We start from the raw sequence: 17,376 nt of genomic DNA on the forward strand, positions 1-17,376 counted from the left end.
CATGTCCTGGCTTTGAAATAAAGGAAAAATCAGCCGCACTCAAATGGTTGAAAGTTCTGCAAACTGTGTAGTTTCTTTATTTATATATACAAAAAACATCACCAGGTGCTTTTTTTTTGGAGGTATATAGGTGGCGGACCATTCAAATCAGGTTAACGTTTCGACCCAAACTGGTCTTTATCAAAACCTCACTGTAAAACAGATGTAGACATATAAGTGAACTGTACATATATACATGCAATATGTTAAAAAGAACCGAAAAAAAAAACAAGCAACAACAATAACTTCCGGTCCAAGATTTACAATGGTACTTATTAATAGCGTACATGCATATGTCTAAAACAGGATAACAAGGTGCAGTGATCAAGTCGCTGATGTAGCATACTGACCTTATGCCAAAGAGGTAAAGGGGAGTAGAGAGCCAAATTCCCATAGGGCTAAAGGAAACAGAAGGAGGGGAGAAAAAAAGGAAATGAGACATCAAATGGTAAAACATGTAGACCACTGGAAGGAAAAGGAAAGAGACCCCATGAGGACTTTGTATTTACCAGCTCCGGTAGAGTTGTGTGGAAGCGTGTCCACCTGGTGGGTGATGTGGAGGCTAATGTGCAGGACAGCCGGTATTTATACAGCGCGCCCATATGGCAATATCCGGGTCTGCGCAGTACAGTGCGCAGTGGCTAGTGGTGGAAGGGAGGCTAGGAACGCAATGTGTCCTAAATGACACATTGCGCACTGCGCATGCACCGAATCACTACGCTGTTTGCGCATACCCCGATCCACCCTGCGGTTTTTAGCAGCCACAGCGCAGGCTCATTTAAGACACATTGCGTTCCTAGCCTCCCTTCCACCACTAGCCACTGCGCTCTGTACTACCCAGACCCAGATATTGCCATATGGGCGCCCTGTATAAATACCGGCTGTCCTGCACATTAGCCTCCACATCACCCACCAGGTGGACACGCTTCCACACAACTCTACCGGAGCTGGTAAATACGAAGTCCTCACGGGGTCTCTTTCCTTTTCCTTCCAGTGGACTACATGTTTTACCATTTGATGTCTCATTTCCTTTTTTTCTCCCCTCCTTCTGTTTCCTTTAGCCCTATGGGAATTTGGCTCTCTTCTCCCCTTTACCTCTTTGGCATAAGGTCAGTATGCTACATCAGCGACTTGATCACTGCACCTTGTTATCCTGTTTTAGACATATGCATGTACTCTATATGATTGTTTCTCCGTAATAGCCTTGCTCCTGCCTGCAAGTTTGGGACTTTTTATCCCTATAATATGGTTTTCACAGCATGTCTTTGTAATTTTCTATGACAGATCACTGATGATACAGCTGTTAATAAGTACCATTGTAAATCTTGGACCGGAAGTTATTGTTGTTGTTTGGCTTTTTTTTCGGTTCTTTTTAACATATTGCATGTATATATGTACAGTTCACTTATATGTCCACATCTGTTTTGCAGTGAGGTTTTGATAAAGACCAGTTTGGGTCGAAACGTTAACCTGATTTGAATGGTCCGCCACCTATATACCTCCAAAAAAAGCACTTGGTGATGTTTTTTTGTATATATAAATAAAGAAACTACACAGTTTGCAGAACTTTCAACCATTTGAGTGCAGCTGATTTTTCCTTTACTCGGACTGTTTGTTCATGCCTGCACCAACCCAGTAACAGTGTGCACATCTTTTTTCTGGACTTGCATGTCCTGGCTTTGATGCAGGCTCACCGCCGGAGCCCACATCAAAGCAGGGGTACTGCCATCGGATGTACTATCCCATCCAATGGCAGTAAGGGGTTAATATGCAGTACACCAACATTAGCTTTATTTCTTCTTTGTGTCTGTTTTTTCTGTCTCCTTTTGCACAGTGAGCTTCATAAATCTGAATATGCAGTCCTTAACATATCTGCTAAAACTACATTTTCCAGCAGCACACTGCTTCTCCTCAGAGCTGCAGGCCCCTCCTTCAGCTAGCTGTTGTGCTTATCAAGTTGCTCCACCTTTTTACCCTCAAATTCAGTACTCCGATATAAAAAGAAAATAATTTTCTTCCACATACAATTGATAGTAATACATATTTACAATATGTGTCACGACTGTGTTGCTGGGTGTCCTGGAACGAGGGGCTACTTCCCTGACCCTAATGCTAGGGGTGCCCTAGCCCCCCTGTTCCTCAGATTACTTCTGATGGTGAAGACCCCAGGGCCATGTACCATGCCTTATCTCCTGAATCTTCCAGTAGTACTGTACCATAATACACCAACCAAACTAACAAGGCAATAAGAACAGGGATAAAAGAAAATACCAATCATACAAATATACACACAAACAAGAGAGGTAAACACCGGAGAGTGGAGGATGGGGTAAAACCAAAGTAGAAAGAGAGGATTAGCACACAACCTAAACCAAGCAACAGTCTCAAATAAATCCACCAAACACCTTCTTAAACAACAACAAACTACCAACTCCTAGCCATGCTGCATAAGCCAACTCTGACAATGAGTGTCCACCCAGGGCCCACATTATATATGAGATGGGAGTGGATAACAGTGAACACCTGAGAGTCTTAATGCAGGAAAGCTTCCAAGTGCTCTCAACAGAGCAGAATAACCAATGCACTTCTAAAAGAAACCTGCACCACTTAATATGAAGGAGAAATGCTTCTGAACAGTTCAGGAGTAGGAAAAAATCAGACACACTGGTCTTCTGGCTCCTCTCGGTTACGGTAAATCAGTGACAATATTGATCTGTAACAACAGTTTTGTCTTTGTCTCTTGCAGAATAAACACAGCAGTATGTAAATACAGACTGTTAAGCATGTATATTTGTGCAGACGTTTACTAAAGTACTAAAATTCATATAGCCCCATAATCATCTAAGCCAAGGACATCATAATTTAGAACATTGGAGTACAGATTGGACCTGTGCAGTAGACCATAATACGACCAGTGCTGCATACTACTACTAAACTAAGCTCTAAGCTGAGCAAGTCCACGTTTGAGTGGTTTACTAGCCGTCTAAGCCCAGTCAAGATATGGCACAAACAGTTGAGCTGAAATACACGCTAGCTCAACAATCGCTGGGTGAGAGAATACACCAGAGGGTTTAATAACGGAGTGGGCGAGAACATCAGCTAACTACACATGTTCGGCCTGACCTGCAGGAGAGTAAGTGATAAAGTTGCAGTATATGGAGTGAACATACAAATGCTAGTCCATTGCTGCGGAAATTACAGGATGACAGTTCAAATGTGAACAGGAGGGTAAAATCAGGCAGAGGTGTTTGGAACTAGGGCAGTAAAATCTGCAAAACGGTTTAGATTTAAAAATTAATTCTATTGAAATACTGCACTGCTCAAAAAAATAAAAGAACACTGAAACAACACAATGTAATTCAGAGTCAAATCACACTTCTGTGAAATCAACCTGTCCAGTTATGAATCAACACTGATTGTGAATCAATTTCTCCTGCTGTTGTGCAAATGGAACAGACAACAGGTAGAAATGATAGGCAATTAGGGTACGTTCACATTTGCGGTTTGCGCCGCAGCGTCGCCGCCGCAACAAAACGCATGCGTCGTGCGGCCCTATCTTTAACATTGGGGCCGCATGTGCATGCGTTGTGTTGCGTTTTGTTGCGTTTTACGCCGCATGCGGTGTTAGGGCGCACCTGCCTGGGCGCGTCAAACGCAACATGTTGCATTTTTCGGGCGGCGCCGACCTTTTCAAAAACGCATGCGTCGTGCGGCCCTATCTTTTAACATTGGCGCCGCATGGGCCGCATGTGCATGCGTTTTGCTGCGTTTTTGTTTGCGTTGTGCGTTGCGGCGACGACGCTGCGGCGCACAACGCAAATGTGAACTTAGACTTAGCAAGACAACTCCTATAAAGGAGTGGTTCTGCAGGGAGTGACCACAAACCAGTTCTCTGTTCTCATTCTTTTTGGCTGTTTGGTCATTTTTGCATTTCGTCATTGCTCTCACCCGTAGAGGTACTGTACAGTAGCATGAGGCAGTGTCTACAACTCACAGAAGTTGCTCAGGTAGTGCAGCTCATCCAGGATGCCAAATCAATGCGAGCTGTGGCAAGAAGGGTAGATGTCTGTCAGCACAATGTCCAGAGCATGGAGCAGATACTAAGAGACAGGACAATACAAATACACCAGGAAACGTGAAGGGGGCCATAGGAGGGCAACACTCCAGCAACAGGACTTCTACCTCCTCCTTTGGCACTGCTCCTCCTTGCACAGAGCCCTGCAAAATAACCAGGCCACCAACATCCATGTTTCTGCTCAAACGGTCAGAAAAACTCCATGAGGGTGGTATGAGGGCCTGACAGACACAAGTGGGTGTTGTGCTAACAGCCTAACACCATGCAGGGCGCGATTGGCATTTGCCAGAGAATACCAAGACTGGCAAATTCAACATTAGAGTCCTGTTCTCCTTACAGATGAGAGCAGGTTCACACACTGAGCACTTTACAGAAGCGACTGGAGACACTGTAGAGAACATTCTGCTGCCTGCAATATCCTCCAGCATGACTAATTTGGCTGTGGGTCAGTAATGGTGTTGGGAGGCATTTCTTTGGAGGGCCGCACAGCCATGTGCTAGCCAGAGGTAACCATTAGGTACCAGGATGAATTCCTCACACTCATTATGAGACCATATGCAGGTGCAGTGGGCCCTAGGTTCCTTCTGGTACATGACAATGCTTGACTGAAGTGTGTCAGAAGTTCCTGCATGATGAAGGCATTTATGCTATGGACTAGCCCGCCCGCTCCCCAGACCTGAATACAATCGAGTACATCTGGGACATCATGTGTTGTTCCATCCACAAACGACACGTTGCATCACAGTGTCCAGGAGTTGACTGATTCTTTAATCAAGGTTTGAGAGGAGATCCCTCATGAAAACATCCACCGCCTCAACAGAAGCATACCCAGGTTTGTAGGGAGGTCATACAGGCACGTTGGGACCTCACTCACTGCTTAACATCATTTCCTTGTCTCGCTGAAGTTGGATCAGCCTGTAATTTAATTTTCCACTTTGATTTTGAGTATCATTCCAAACCCAGATGTCCATGTGATATTAATTTTGTTCTGCATTGATAATTTTTAGATTTTATTGTTCTCAACGCATTCCACAATGTAATAAATAAGGATTTGCAACTGGAATATTTCGCTCACTGATATCTAGGATGTGGTATTTTAGTGTTCCCTTTATTTTTTTGATTAATGTATAATGAGATAACATTCTGATAGGAATAATTCTTTAATCAATTCAGATGCAATACATTAAGTTTTGCACAAATTTAAGTCTCCACCTAACAGGTGTATGTAAATGCGTATCCTGCTGCAGAGACGTGTGCAGGAAAACAAAAGCAACAGGTTTGGATTCTGATATATTTTGCACCAGACAATAAGTGTCAAACAAGAGGTCTTCAAAAGAAAAGAGGCTTTTAGGGGCTGCCCACAAGAATTACCTACTTACCCATCAGATTTGAGTTCATGAAAGGTGTCGGGGACAATCCTTCATGGGGCCCTAATCGACTGTCATTCAAGTGTTCACTGTAATGAGGACTGTCTGTAAAACCCTAGGGAAGAGCAAGAAAAGTATTAAGCAGATTATGTGACAGTCTTGCTAAGTGTGATGACACTGTACTGTATATTGATATACACACAGACAAATGCAAATACACACATATCTAATGTTTATATGCATTAAAATATTTCCAGACGAACATCTGTTTTAAGGAATGAACTGGGGTGTTTAATGTTGTTGCGAATATGCATTACAAAGATAAGAATATACAGTATATGACATTCACTTTATCTACCAATGTGTCAAATGTCATACCAAGTGAATAATTTCATCAATGTGGCTGAGTTTCCATACATATATTTCTAAATAAGTCACACCAATTTCCAGACCTATAACCAGGGTTGCCAAAATGACATTTTTATTTTTATTTTTTTTACCTGGAGAGCTTATCAAAAAAATCACGGACAGAAAATATTTTTCACAGGTACATTGGAAAACCATAGTAAATCACTATTATAAGTGATCCATGTCTACAGCCCATAATTCTGATATAAAGACATCAGCTGCATTCACTGAAAAATGCTGACAATTACAGTCAAGATAATTGGTATAAGTTTTTTCATCCATAAAAAAAAAAACTGACTTGGAATTTCCGGACAGGAGGGAACCCTGCTTAGGCCTCTTTCACACTTCAGTTGTTTGGCGTCAGTCTAAAACCGCCATTTTCCTCAAATAACGGATCCGTCATTTTTTTTATGGATCCGCTATTTTCCCATAGACTTGCATTAGCGACGGATTGTGACGGATGGTCGTCCATTCCATTCGCCAAGCGACGGATCCGTCGAAATTTGGCGGACGTCATCTAGAGATAGACGGACATTATAACGTTTTTTGTCAACGCCGAAATGGCGGATCGCGACGGATCCGTCGCGCCCGCCATTCCATAGAATGGTCGCCTATGGGCAACGGATCCGTCGCGACCGTCATTTCGGCGCATCCGTCGCCCCAATCCGCTTTTTCAATTGCGCATGCTCCAAAAAGTAGATACTTCTCCCAGACAACCCCCAAGTAACGGATCCGTCAAAAAAACGGATCCGTTAGAACCGTTTTCTCAACAATTGTGACGGATCCTGCACTATGTCGGACGTGACTGATGCCAAACAACTGAAGTGTGAAAGAAGCCTTAAGACCGTAGATGTAACAATTCTTCCTTTTTATATCCAAATGCTGTTAACTCCTTAAGCCCCGAGGGTGGTTTGCACGTTAATGACCGGGCCAATTTTTACAATTCTGACCACTGTCCCTTTATGAGGTTATAACTCTGGAACGCTTTAACAGATCTTGGCGATTCTGACATTGTTTTCTCGTGACATATTGTACTTCATGGTAGTGGTAAAATTTATTCGATATAACTTGCGTTTATTTGTGAAAAAAACGGAAATTTGGCGAAAATTTTGAAAATTTCGCAATTTTCCAACTTTACATTTTTATGCCCTTAAATCACAGAGATATGTCACGCAAAATACTTAATAAGTAACATTTCCCACATGTCTATTTTACATCAGCACAATTTTGGAACCAAAAATTTTTTTTGTTAGGGAGTTATAAGGATTAAAAGTTGACCAGCAATTACTCATTTTTACAACACCATTATTTTTTTTTAGGGACCACATCTCATTTGAAGTCATTTTGAGGGGTCTATATGATAGAAAATACCTAAGTGTGACACCATTCTAAAAACTGCACCCCTCAAGGTGCTCAAAACCACATTCAAGAAGTTTATTAACCCTTCAGGGGTTTCACAGGAATTTTTGGAATGTTTAAATAAAATTGAATATTTAACTTTTTTCACACAAAATTTATTTCAGCTCCAATTTGTTTTATTTTACCAAGGGTAACAGGATAAAATGGATGCCAAAAGTTGTACAATCTGTCCTGAGTACGCTGATACCCCATAGGTGGGGGTAAACCACTGTTTGGGCGCATGGCAGAGCTCAGAAGGAAAGGAGCGTCATTTGACTTTTCAATACAAAATTGACAGGAATTGAGATGGGACGCCATGTTGCGTTTGGAGAGCCCCTCATGTGCCTAAACATTGAAACCCCCCACAAGTGACACCATTTTGGAAAGTAGACACCCTAAGGAACTTATCTAGATGTGTGGTGACCACTTTGACCCACCAAGTGCTTCACAGAAGTTTATAATGCAGAGCCGTAAAAATAAAAAATCATATTTTTTCACAAAAATGATCTTTTCGCCCCAAATTTTTTATTTTCCCAAGAGTAAGAGAAGAAATTGAACCTCAAAAATTGTTTTCCAATTTGTCCTGAGTACGCTGATACCCCATATATGGGTGTAAACCATTGTTTGGGCGTATGGCAGAGCTTGGAAGGGAAGGAGCGCAATTTGACTTTTCAATGCAAAATTGACTGGAATTGAGATGGGACGCCATGTTGCGTTTGGAGAGCCACTGATGAGCCTAAACATTGAAACCCCCACAAGTGACAACATTTTGGAAAGTAGACCCCTTAAGGAACTTATCTAGATGTGTTTTGAGAGCTTTGAACCCCCAAGTGTTTCACTACAGTTTATAACGCAGAGCCGTGAAAATAATTTATTTTTTTGCAAAAATAGTTTTTTAGCCCCCAGTGTTGTATTTTCACAAGGGTAACAGAATAAATTGGACCCCAAAAGTTGTTGTCCAATTTGTCCTGAGTACGCTGATACCCAATATGTGGGGGGGAACCACTGTTTGGGCGCATGGCAGAGCTCGGAAGGGAAGGAGCGCCATTTGGAATGCAGACTTAGATGGATTGGTCTGCAGGCGTCACGTTGCATTTGCAGAGCCCCTGATGTACCCAAACAGTACAAACCCCCCACAAGTGACCCATATTGGAAACTAGACCTCCCAAGGAACTTATCTAGATGTGTTGTGAGAACTTTAAACCCCCAAGTGTTTCACTACAGTTTATAACGCAGAGCCGTGAAAATAAAAATTCCTTTTTTTTTTTTTTTTTTTCACAAAAATGATTTTTAGCCCCCCAAATTTTTATTTTCTCAAGGATAACAAGAGAACTTGGACCCAAAATGTTGTTGTCCAATTTGTCTCGAGTACGCTGATACCCCATATGTTGGGGTAAACCCCTGTTTGGGCGCACGGGAGAGCTCGGAAGTGAATGAGCACTGTTTTACTTTTTCAATGCAGAATTGGCTGGAATTGAGATCAGACGCCATGTCGCGTTTGGAGAGCCCCTGATGTGCCTGAACAGTGGAAACTCCCCAATTCTACCTGAAACCCTAATCCAAACACACCCCTAACCCTAATCCCAACGGTAACCCTAACCACACACCTAACCCTGACACACCCCTAATTCTAATCCCAACCGTAAATGTAATCCAAACCCTAACCCTAGCACTAACACAAATGGGAAAATGGAAATAAATACATTTTTTAAAATTTTATTATTTTTCCCTAAGGCTAGGTTCACATTACATAGTAACATAGTAACATAGTTAGTAAGGCCGAAAAAAGACATTTGTCCATCCAGTTCAGCCTATATTCCATCATAATAAATCCCCAGATCTACGTCCTTCTACAGAACCTAATTGTATGATACAATATTGTTCTGCTCCAGGAAGACATCCAGGCCTCTCTTGAACCCCCCGACTGAGTTCGCCATCACCACCTCCTCAGGCAAGCAATTCCAGATTCTCACTGCCCTAACAGTAAAGAATCCTCTTCTATGTTGGTGGAAAAACCTTCTCTCCTCCAGACGCAAAGAATGCCCCCTTGTGCCCGTCACCTTCCTTGGTATAAACAGATCCTCAGCGAGATATTTGTATTGTCCCCTTATATACTTATACATGGTTATTAGATCGCCCCTCAGTCGTCTTTTTTCTAGACTAAATAATCCTAATTTCGCTAATCTATCTGGGTATTGTAGTTCTCCCATCCCCTTTATTAATTTTGTTGCCCTCCTTTGTACTCTCTCTAGTTCCATTATATCCTTCCTGAGCACCGGTGCCCAAAACTGGACACAGTACTCCATGTGCGGTCTAACTAGGGATTTGTACAGAGGCAGTATAATGCTCTCATCATGTGTATCCAGACCTCTTTTAATGCACCCCATGATCCTGTTTGCCTTGGCAGCTGCTGCCTGGCACTGGCTGCTCCAGGTAAGTTTATCATTAACTAGGATCCCCAAGTCCTTCTCCCTGTCAGATTTACCCAGTGGTTTCCCATTCAGTGTGTAATGGTGACATGGATTCCTTCTTCCCATGTGTATAACCTTACATTTATCATTGTTAAACCTCATCTGCCACCTTTCAGCCCAAGTTTCCAACTTATCCAGATCCATCTGTAGCAGAATACTATCTTCTCTTGTATTAACTGCTTTACATAGTTTTGTATCATCTGCAAATATCGATATTTTACTGTGTAAACCTTCTACCAGATCATTAATGAATATGTTGAAGAGAACAGGTCCCAATACCGACCCCTGCGGTACCCCACTGGTCACAGCGACCCAGTTAGAGACTATACCATTTATAACCACCCTCTGCTTTCTATCACTAAGCCAGTTACTAACCCATTTACACACATTTTCCCCCAGACCAAGCATTCTCATTTTGTGTACCAACCTCTTGTGCGGCACGGTATCAAACGCTTTGGAAAAATCGAGATATACCACGTCCAATGACTCACCGTGGTCCAGCCTATAGCTTACCTCTTCATAAAAACTGATTAGATTGGTTTGACAGGAGCGATTTCTCATAAACCCATGCTGATATGGAGTTAAACAGTTATTCTCATTGAGATAATCCAGAATAACATCCCTCAGAAACCCTTCAAATATTTTACCAACAATAGAGGTTAGACTTACTGGCCTATAATTTCCAGGTTCACTTTTAGAGCCCTTTTTGAATATTGGCACCACATTTGCTATGCGCCAATCCTGCGGAACAGACCCTGTCGCTATAGAGTCCCTAAAAATAAGAAATAATGGTTTATCTATTACATTACTTAGTTCTCTTAGTACTCGTGGGTGTATGCCATCCGGACCCGGAGATTTATCTATTTTAATCTTATTTAGCCGGTTTCGCACCTCTTCTTGGGTTAGATTGGTGACCCTTAATATAGGGTTTTCATTGTTTCTTGGGATTTCACCTAGCATTTCATTTTCCACCGTGAATACCGTGGAGAAGAAGGTGTTTAATATGTTAGCTTTTTCCTCGTCATCTACAACCATTCTTTCCTCACTATTTTTTAAGGTGCCTACATTTTCAGTTTTTATTCTTTTACTATTGATATAGTTGAAGAACAGTTTGGGATTAGTTTTACTCTCCTTAGCAATGTGCTTCTCTGTTTCCTTTTTGGCAGCTTTAATTAGTTTTTTAGATAAAGTATTTTTCTCCCTATAGTTTTTTAGAGCTTCAATGGTGCCATCCTGCTTTAGTAGTGCAAATGCTTTCTTTTTACTGTTAATTGCCTGTCTTACTTCTTTGTTTAGCCACATTGGGTTTTTCCTATTTCTAGTCCTTTTATTCCCACAAGGTATAAACCGCTTACAGTGCCTATTTAGGATGTTCTTAAACATTTTCCATTTATTATCTGTATTCTTATTTCTGAGGATATTGTCCCAGTCCACCAGATTAAGGGCATCTCTAAGCTGGTCAAACTTTGCCTTCCTAAAGTTCAGTGTTTTTGTGACTCCCTGACAAGTCCCCCTAGTGAAAGACAGGTGAAACTGTACAATATTGTGGTCGCTATTTCCTAGATGCCCGACCACCTGCAGATTTGTTATTCTGTCAGGTCTATTAGATAGTATAAGGTCTAAAAGTGCTGCTCCTCTGGTTGGATTCTGCACCAATTGTGAAAGATAATTTTTCTTGGTTATTAGCAGAAACCTGTTGCCTTTATGGGTTTCACAGGTTTCTGTTTCCCAGTTAATATCCGGGTAGTTAAAGTCCCCCATAACCAGGACCTCATTATGGGTTGCAGCTTCATCTATCTGCTTTAGAAGTAGACTTTCCATGGTTTCTGTTATATTTGGGGGTTTGTAACAGACCCCAATGAGAATTTTGTTACCATTTTCCCCTCCATGAATTTCGACCCATATGGACTCGACATCCTCATTTCCTTCGCTAATATCCTCCCTTAAAGTGGACTTTAGACAAGACTTTACATAGAGACAAACCCCTCCTCCTCTCCGATTTTTACGATCCTTTCTAAACAGACTGTAACCCTGTAAGTTAACTGCCCAGTCATAGCTTTCATCTAACCATGTCTCGGTTATTCCCACTATGTCAAAGTTACCTGTAGATATTTCTGCTTCTAGTTCTTCCATCTTGTTTGTCAGGCTTCTGGCGTTTGCAAACTGAGTGTTTTTGGTTTTACCATTCTCTTTTGTGTCTTCTGGCGTTTGCAAGCATGCAGTTTAGAGGATTTTGTTTTGTTCCAATCTCCTCGCTGTGGATTGTTTTAGAAATGTTCTTACCTCCCTTCTGAGTTTGTTTTCCTGGATCTTCTTTGTTCAAGTCTAATGTTTTTCTTCCCGTCCCCTCTTCTTCTAGTTTAACGCCCTCCTGATGAGTGTAGCGAGTCTTCTGGCGAATGTGTGTTTCCCAGGTTTGTTGAGGTGTAGTCCGTCTCTGGCGAGGAGTCCATCGTACAAGTAATTCACACCGTGGTCCAGGAATCCGAATCCTTGTTGTCTGCACCATCGTCTTAGCCAGTTGTTTGCATCAAGGATCCTGTTCCATCTCCTGGTGCCATGCCCGTCTACTGGAAGGATAGAAGAAAAAACTACCTGTGCATCCAGTTCCTTTACTTTCTTCCCCAACTCTTCAAAGTCTTTGCAGATTGTCGGTAGGTCCTTCCTTGCCGTGTCATTGGTGCCAACATGTATCAGAAGAAATGGGTGGACGTCCTTGGAGCTGAAGAGCTTTGGTATCCTATCGGTCACATCCTTGATCATCGCACCTGGAAGGCAGCATACTTCTCTTGCAGTTATGTCCGGTCTGCAGATGGCTGCTTCTGTGCCTCTCAGTAGTGAGTCTCCCACCACCACCACTCTTCGTTGCTTCTTGGCTGTACTTTTTGCTGTCACTTGTTGCTGTGTGCCCTTTTCTTTTTTGCTTGCTGGTATTGCTTCATCCTTAGGTGTGCCATCTTCATCCTCTACAAAGATTTGATATCGGTTCTTCAGTTGTGTGGTTGGTGATTTCTCTATGGTCTTCTTGCTTCTTTTGGTCACATGCTTCCACTCATCTGCTTTTGGAGGTTCTCTGACACTTTTTTCACCTTCTGTGACCAGTAGAGATGCTTCTGTTCTGTCTAGAAAGTCTTCATTCTCTTTGATGAGTTTCAAAGTTGCTATTCTTTCTTCCAGACCCCGCACCTTTTCTTCTAAAAGGGCCACTAGTCTACACTTCGACCAGAAGAAGAATTAAATTTCACCTGTCAGATCTGTGAACATGTAGCAAATGCTGCAGCTCACCATGTAGGTTGTCACATCTGCCATGTTGCTCCTAGATCCTGCTGACTTGCTGTGTGTTTTCCTTCTTGTGTAATCTACTCAGCCAAGCTCTCTTGCAATAATGTCCTACAGGCAAAAATTCCCAACGATCTTCTAGCTTAGGGAGACTCTTCGCTTTCCCAGAAGGCACCTGGAATATGCAAATTAGCCTCCTCAAGCTTGAATCCCTGGTTTGGTGATTCTTTCCAAGCAGCTGGTCCCGGCTGTACCCAACGATCTTCTAGCTTAGGGAGACTCTTCGCTTTCCCAGAAGGCACCTGGAATATGCAAATTAGCCTCCTCAAGCTTGAATCCCTGGTTTGGTGATTCTTTCCAAGCAGCTGGTCCCGGCTGTACCCAACGATCTTCTAGCTTAGGGAGACTCTTCGCTTTCCCAGAAGGCACCTGGAATATGCAAATTAGCCTCCTCAAGCTTGAATCCCTGGTTTGGTGATTCTTTCCAAGCAGCTGGTCCCGGCTGTACCCAACGATCTTCTAGCTTAGGGAGACTCTTCGCTTTCCCAGAAGGCACCTGGAATATGCAAATTAGCCTCCTCAAGCTTGAATCCCTGGTTTGAATCCCTGGTTGCGTTAGGGCAATCCGTTTAGCGCTAGCGGATTGCGCTAGCGCAATGTCTTTTTAGATGTCGCGTTTAGTGGTCGTGTTAACGTCCTCGCTCTGGAAGATCGGGGACCGGACCTCGGGCGCACCGCGGACGCTGCAAGCAGCGTCCGAGGCACGCCACAAAAGAACGGCACCTTGCTAGCGCGAGCCGAAAATGGCACGCTCTAGCGATGCACTACACCCGAAAATCACATTGCTGTCAATGAGTGCGCTAACGGACCCGTTGCACGGCGATAATTGCGACATTTTCGCCGTGCAACGCTGTCCGTTAGCGTTAGCCCATTAACGCAATATGAACATAGCCTAACTAAGGGGGTGATGAAGGGGGGTTTGATTTACTTTTATAGCGTTTTTTATATCGGATTTTTATGATTGGCAGCCGTCACACACTAAAAGACGCTTTTTATAGCAAAAAAGTTTTTGCGTCTCCACATCTTGAGACCTATCATTTTGGTCCACAGAGTCATGTGAGGTCTTGTTTTTTGCGGGACGAGTTGACGTTTTTATTGGTAACATTTTCGGACATGTGACAGTTTTTGATCGCTTTTTATTCCGATTTTTTGTGAGGCAGAATGACCAAAAACCAGCTATTCATTAATTTCTTTTGGGGGAGGCGTTTATACCGTTCTACGTTTGGTAAAATTGATAAAGCAGTTTTACTCTTCGGGTCATTACGATTACAGCGATACCGCATTTATATCATTTTTTTTTATGTTTTGGCGCTTTTATAAGATAAAAGCTATTTTATAGAAAAAATAATTATTTTGGCATTGCTTTATTCTGAGGACTATAACTTTTTTTTATTTTTTTGGTTATGATGCTATATGGTGGCTCGTTTTTTGCGGGACAAGATGACGTTTTCAGCGGTACCATGGTTATTTATATCCGTCTTTTTGATCGCGTGTTATTCCACTTTTTGTTCGGCGGTATGATAATAAAGCGTTGTTTTTTGGCTCTTTTTTTTTCTTACGGTGTTCACTGAAGGGGTTAACTAGTGGGACAGTTTTATAGGTTGGTCGTTACGGACGCGGCGATACTAAATATGTGTACTTTTATTGTTTTTTTTTTAGATAAAGAAATGTATTTATGGGAATAATATATTTTTTTTCTTCTTTATTTAGGGTTTTTTTTTTTTTTTTTTTTACACATGTGGAAATTTTTTTTTTTACTCTTTCACTTTGTCCCAGGGGGGGATATCACAGATCACTGATCTGACAGTGTGCACAGCACTCTGTCAGATCGGTGATCTGACAAACAGCCGGGCAGGATTAGAGCTGCAGCTGCAGCCTGCTCCTGACCCGGAAGTGCTCCCTGCAGGACCCGGATGCAGCCCCGCGGCCATTTTGGATCCGGGGACTGCAGGGAGAAGACGCTCGGTACACGGTGAGTACATCACCGTGTACCGATCGTTACAGGGAAGCCCGCAGGGAGCCCCCTACCTGCGCGATGCTTCCCTGCACCGCCGGCACACCACGATCATCTTTGATCGCGATGTGCCGAGAGCGGTCCGTGACCGCTCCTGGCACATAGTGCCGGATGTCAGCTGCGAAGTTTGGGCACCCCTATTAATCTTAAGATTAAAGTTTTATAAAAATTGTTTGTTTTGCAACAGCTATTTCAGTTTCATATATCTAATAACTGTTGGACACAGTAATGTTTCTGCCTTGAAATGAGGTTTATTGTACTAACAGAAAATGTGCAATCTGCATTCAAACAAAATTTGACAGGTGCATAAGTATGGGCACCTTTATCATTTTCTTGTTTTAAATACTCCTACCTACTTTTTACTGACTTACAAAAGCACTTTTTTGGTTTTCTAACCTCATTGAGCTTTGAACTTCATAGCCAGGTGTATGCAATCATGAGAAAAGCTACTTAAAGTGGCCACTTGCAAGTTGTTCTCCTGTTTGAATCTCCTCTGAAGACTGGAATCATGGGCTCCTCAAAAACACTTTTTCATGTGGATTATTGCATTTAATGATTTTTGTATTGTTATTTTAACTAATAAATGATATTTATATTGGAAATCTCACCTCCAACTGTTCCTCAATTGGTTGATATGCGTATGTGGAGGATTCTATTTCCCCTCTTTATCTTGGATGTTTTTGATCTGTATATGAGGTGTTCTCTTTCAGTGTATATCCTCAAAACAACTGTCTAATGATCTGAAAACAAAGATTATTCAACATAGTTGTTCAGGGGAAGGATACAAAAAGCTGTCTCAGATATTTAACCTGTCAATTTCCACTGTGAGGAATATAGTAAGGAAATGGAAGAACACAGGTACAGTTCTTGTTAAGGCCAGAAGTGGCAGGCCAAGAAAAGCATCAGAAAGGCAGAGAAGAAGAATGGTGAGATCAGTCAAGGACAATCCTCAGACCACCTCCAGAGAGCTGCAGCATCAACTTGCTGCAGATGGTGTCACTGTGCATCGGTCAACTATACCACGCACTTTGCACAAGGAGAAGCTGTATGGGAGAGTGATGCGAAAGAAGCCGTTTCTGCAAGCACGCCACAAACAGAGTCGGCTGAGGTATGCAAAAGCACATTTGGAGAGGCCAATTTCTTTTTGGAAGAAGGTCCTGTGGACTGATGAAAACAAGATTGAGTTGTTTGGTCATACAAAAAGGCGTTATGCATGGCGGCCAAAAAACACAGCATTCCAAGAAAAACACTTGCTACCCACAGTAAAATTTGGTGGAGGTTCCATCATGCTTTGGGGCTGTGTGGGCAATGTCGGCACCGGGAATCTTGTTAAAGTTGGGGGACACATGGATTCCTCTCAGTATCAGCAGATTCTTGACAATAATGTTCATGAATCAGTGACAAAGTTGAAGTTACGCATGTACATGACATGATGGATCTTTCAGCAAGACAATGATCCAAAACACCGCTCCAAATCTACTCAGGCATTCATGCAGAGGAACAATTACACGGTTCTGGAATGGTCATCCCAGTCCCCAGACCTGAATATCATTGAACATCTGTGGGATCATTTGAAGAGGGCTGTCCATGCTCGGCGACCTTCAAACTTAACTGAACTGGAATTGTTTTGTAAAGAGGAATGGTCAAAAATACCTTCATCCAGGAACTCATTAAAAGCTACAGGAAGCGACTAGAGGCAGTTATTTTTGCAAAAGGAGGATCTACTAAATATTAATGTCACTTTTCTGGTGGGTGCCCATTCTTATGCACCTGTCAAATTTTGTTTGAATGCAGATTGCACATTTTCTGTTAGTGCAATATACCTCATTTCAAGGCAGAAACCTTACTGTGTCCAACAGTTATTAGATATATGAAACTGAAATAGCTGTTGCAAAAAAAACAATTTTTATAAAACATTAAGCTTAAGATTAATAGGGGTGCCCAAACTTTTTCATATAACTGTATATACACACATACATACATATAAACACACACACACGCATGCACTGGATGGTGGCCCGATTCTAATGTATCGGGTATTCTAGAATATGTAGGTAATACACAGCACAGGCTACGTCCCATATAACACAGTGACGTAGTATATAACACAACCGACGTAGTATATAACAGAGCTACGTAGTATGTAACACAGCGTACGTAGCATATAGCAGAGCTACGTAGTATATAACACAGCCACGTAGTATATAACATAGCCACGTAGTGTATTGCACAGCTACGTAATGTATTGCACAGGCACGTAGTATA

At 42.2% G+C, this 17,376-nt stretch overlaps 1 protein-coding gene across 7 annotated transcripts in view; it reads right to left on the reverse strand.

The window, feature by feature from the left end:
- TCF12 (transcription factor 12) overlaps positions 1 to 17,376 on the reverse strand; it is a 440,208-nt gene that overhangs the window by 273,334 nt on the left and 149,498 nt on the right. For all 7 annotated transcript variants that reach the window (XM_069765926.1, XM_069765930.1, XM_069765927.1 and 4 more), the window contains exon 5: positions 5,494 to 5,596. In XM_069765926.1, coding sequence (XP_069622027.1) covers positions 5,494 to 5,596 — 103 coding nt within the window. The remainder of the gene's footprint in view (positions 1 to 5,493; positions 5,597 to 17,376) is intronic.

Source organism: Ranitomeya imitator, chromosome 4, assembly GCF_032444005.1.
Source record: "Ranitomeya imitator isolate aRanImi1 chromosome 4, aRanImi1.pri, whole genome shotgun sequence".
NCBI lineage: Eukaryota > Metazoa > Chordata > Amphibia > Anura > Dendrobatidae > Ranitomeya > Ranitomeya imitator.